Genomic DNA, 3,503 nt, shown 5'->3' with positions numbered 1-3,503 from the left:
GCCTTCCCGCGCCCCAGCACCCCCTCTGTCCCGGCTGCGAGCTGTCTGTCAGGAGCCCCGGAGCAGGAGGGCGTCTCCCTGCCGTTTGGGGGGACTCCAAGCCCTCCCCGCCCAGGGCAGAGCTCACAGAGGAGCTACCAGCTGGTGGGAGCTGGACACCGTCCTGCCACAGGGGAGGCCCTGTCGCCACCCAGACTGTGCCTTTCTCGGCCACCGCCAGCACCGCGGTTAAAGCGGGGGAGGCGGGGTGTGCCTAGGGCTGGGAGGGCCGCCTGGGACCCAGCCACCTACCCTGTTTGAAGCTTTCCAGGTTGCGGAACTCCATCAGCGTGTTGCCATAGTAGTAGTTGGTCACGTAGATGCGCTCGTCCTTGGCCAGGGGGTCCTTCATCCAGGCCCCTTCGTTCCGCCCGTACGTGTTCTGCGTGGTGGGCCCCGTGATTGTGGACAGGGTGTCCTTGCACCGTCCTGAGGGAGATGGGGAAGGGGGGTGGTTGGGGTGACAGGAGACAGGCCCCCCAGGCGCCTGCTGTCTCCCCACCTGGAGACGGAGCCCCTGGGCGGGTCGGCAGCCCGCGTCACCTGACCCAGATGTTTCTCAGCCTCGGCTCCTGCTGCCCCTCACGCCTACCCACACTCTGCTCCGTCCTGGTGCTATCCTGGGCCACTGTCACCGCCAGGCTTTTGATCCTGCTGCCGCTGATTTCTCAGCCCTGCAGACCTGTCCCCGAGGACAGGCAGACATCCTAAAACTTGGATGAATACACAGCAGCACAAATGACCAGAGGTGAGGGCTCCATAGATGTGACTAGGGACATGGAGCCCCACCAGCCACTGAGTGGCCAGAGGGTCTTGGCCCAGGCCACTAGCAGAGACCTACCTTGACTGAACAGTGGCCCTGAGGCCACCTGCCAGGTCCCTAGAGAGCTGTCCTTAAGCCTGTGCCCTGGTCGCCGCTATGGGCAGAGTGTCAGGGCCCTTCTGGGGACTTGGGGGTCAAGGAAGCTCTGGCTGTGGGTAACCCCTTCTAAGGTCAGGTCTGCCTTAATGGGACAGGAACTCAGCAATGTCCCAAGTGGCTCTTTGGAGTGGCCTGGGGTCCAGGGGAGGCCCTAGAGGCCACCAGAACCATGCTGAGCTTGGGACCGGGCCAGAGGCCTGCAGTGCTCAGTGTGTGGTATTATCGCTGGACACAGCCTAGGATGACACCGAGGCCACATGCGGCCACTGAGGTCACACTGGTCGGGCACATAGGAAACGGGAGGGGGCACGGGACAGAAGTGGATAAATCCGCTCGCACAGCTCCCTGTCCCCCATCCCCAGCAGCTGGGACATCGCCGCTTGCCACCAAGACTGAGGCACGAATGGCAGCAATGAGCAGAACAGCTGGTCCCTGACATTCACTCATGGCAAAGGGACAGAGGCCTGCGGTGCAGGTCTGGGGTTCTCTAAACTCCGGGTCACCCCAAATTGCTCCATCTGTTCCATCGTTCTGCTCCCCACGGGGTCTGAGGAGAGGCCTGAGCTGGCGGGCGGGGCGGGCGCTGCACCTCGGCCCGGGCTGGGGTAGCCGGGTGGCTGGCGGGGGCACGGGCGCCACTTCCTGGGCAGGCCCCTCCGTGGGAGCAGCTGGCGGGGCCAGGCGGCTCTGTGGGGTCGCTGTGTCCCGGTTGCACAGTGGGGAGGGACAGTGGGGAGGGACAGTGGGGAGGGACAGTGGGGAGGGCGGCCGTCCCTGTAGGACGAGCAGAACCTGCCAGGCGAAGCCTCGCTCCCTCGACTGACCTGTGTTCACGACAGGAAAATCGTGAAGCGGGAGGTCCGCTGGAGGACGCCCCACTCTTGGCCCCAGGTGGGACATGCGTGCCGTCCCAGGGGGGCGTCATGCCCCCCCGCCGGGCTAAGCCCTCTGTCAGAGGCGCCCCACAGGGGGACGTGCGCCTCCTGGCTCTGCCCTTGCCCGCCTGGCCCTTCCGAGGGCAAGGCCGCCCTCTCTCTCGGCCCGGCCAGTTTCCCTCCTCCTCCGAGGTAGAAGGTCAGTGTCCCTTTCCAGAGTGGCTGTCCGACCCCAGGGCCCCCGGCAGCTCGCACCCAGCCCAGCCTGCCTTCGCGTCTCACAGACGCTGGTGCTCAGGCGTGGCAAGCGCCGCCTGCCTCCGTACGGCCTCGAACGGGTGACTCAGTGTCCTACCTTTGCTGGGACCCTTTCTGCCCCCTCTGGGACAAGTCCCAACTCACGCTCCCTGCCCCACAGCCCTTGGCTGTCCATCACATCACCACCCGCTGGCCTCTCCCAGAACGTGCCCTGCATGCGGCCGTCCCTCAGTCCCCTGTCCCCTGCCCCGGCTGTCAGCCCCACCCGGAGGGTCCACTCTGCCCCGGAGCCGGCGAGCTGGACTGTACACACCCGCCACAGCTCCCCGTGCTCGGCCACTTAGTCACCGGCCCCCCACGTCACAGACCTTACTCCTCACCCACCCACAGGCCGGAGGTCCTGCTTGTCCCTGAGGGTCCCAGCACTGAAGGCCTGGGGAGGCTGCCCGTCAGGTGACTCGGGGCACTGATGAGGACAGTTCTTGGTCCTGAGTCTGGGGGCTGCAGAGACTCTGGCCAGCACCACCCCTGCCCACGGTAGCACCACCATCCTCAGGCGGCCTCAAGTGGCCCGACACAGTTCCGAGCCACTGGGTCCTTCCCATCTGGGCCCCGCTCAGCCTTGGCCACATGGCACAGCTGCTTCCCTCCTGGGCAGTTGCCTGACCAGACCTTGTGACCCTGTCCATCACCGACAGCCTCTCCCCTCCCCCGCACCGAGAGGCACGCTTCCGCCAAGTGCTCGTTTAAATGACCAAAAGCTAATCCAAATTTGCTTGTTTCTGGAGTTTTTCTAAGTGTTTTACAATTCCCTTGAGGATGATAGTGGACATTTTGGGAGATCACAAAATTGGGGTCGGAAACTGGGATGTGATGTGCCCTTTAAAAGTCGCCCCATTTAAAGCCGCGTCTCAATAGCCAGGGTCGGGACCGCCAGACTCGCTAAGCGGCAAGCAGCCTGCGTGGGCCTTGGTGGCCTGCGTCTGCTTCGGCCAGGTCGCGCTGGGACCTGTGGCCCGCCACCCCCCACCCCCTCTTCCATTATGCTGGGGCTCCCCCCAGTAAGAAGGCCTTCAGCAACTGGCCTGGGGGAGCCGCTGCAGGAAACGGCTTTGTCACCGCGTGTGTGTGGCCCGGCCTGAAGCCCAGCTCACGTCTGCGCGGTGACTTGCGGAGGGGACGTCGTGGCCCCACTGCCCCGTGTGTGTCGTAAGGGAGGTGCCCAGCAGGCTGACCGCTGGCCACAAGCAGAGCCGCGCTGGCCTTCCTCAGCTTTCAACCCGTCCCAGGCTCGGCCCTTCGCCCGCGCCGCCCCGGACCCAGGCCAGGCATGGGGGACTCACCTATGACGTTCCGGATGTCGTCCTCGTCGGCGCCCGGGGCAGGGCTGGGGGACGCCGTGCCCTGCC

At 65.3% G+C, this 3,503-nt stretch overlaps 1 protein-coding gene across 1 annotated transcript in view; it reads right to left on the bottom strand.

Moving 5' to 3' along the window:
* Positions 1 to 3,503, bottom strand: part of OLFML2B (olfactomedin like 2B) — a 17,271-nt gene that overhangs the window by 678 nt on the left and 13,090 nt on the right. The window contains exons 8-9 of the mRNA XM_025044017.1: positions 3,438 to 3,498; positions 292 to 468 (exon numbers count right to left, since the gene is read on the bottom strand). Coding sequence (XP_024899785.1) covers positions 292 to 468; positions 3,438 to 3,498 — 238 coding nt within the window. The remainder of the gene's footprint in view (positions 1 to 291; positions 469 to 3,437; positions 3,499 to 3,503) is intronic.

The sequence above is a fragment of the Pteropus alecto genome, unplaced genomic scaffold, assembly GCF_000325575.1.
Source record: "Pteropus alecto unplaced genomic scaffold, ASM32557v1 scaffold101, whole genome shotgun sequence".
Taxonomy (NCBI): Eukaryota; Metazoa; Chordata; class Mammalia; order Chiroptera; family Pteropodidae; genus Pteropus; species Pteropus alecto.
This window is presented reverse-complemented; position numbering and strand designations above follow the sequence as displayed.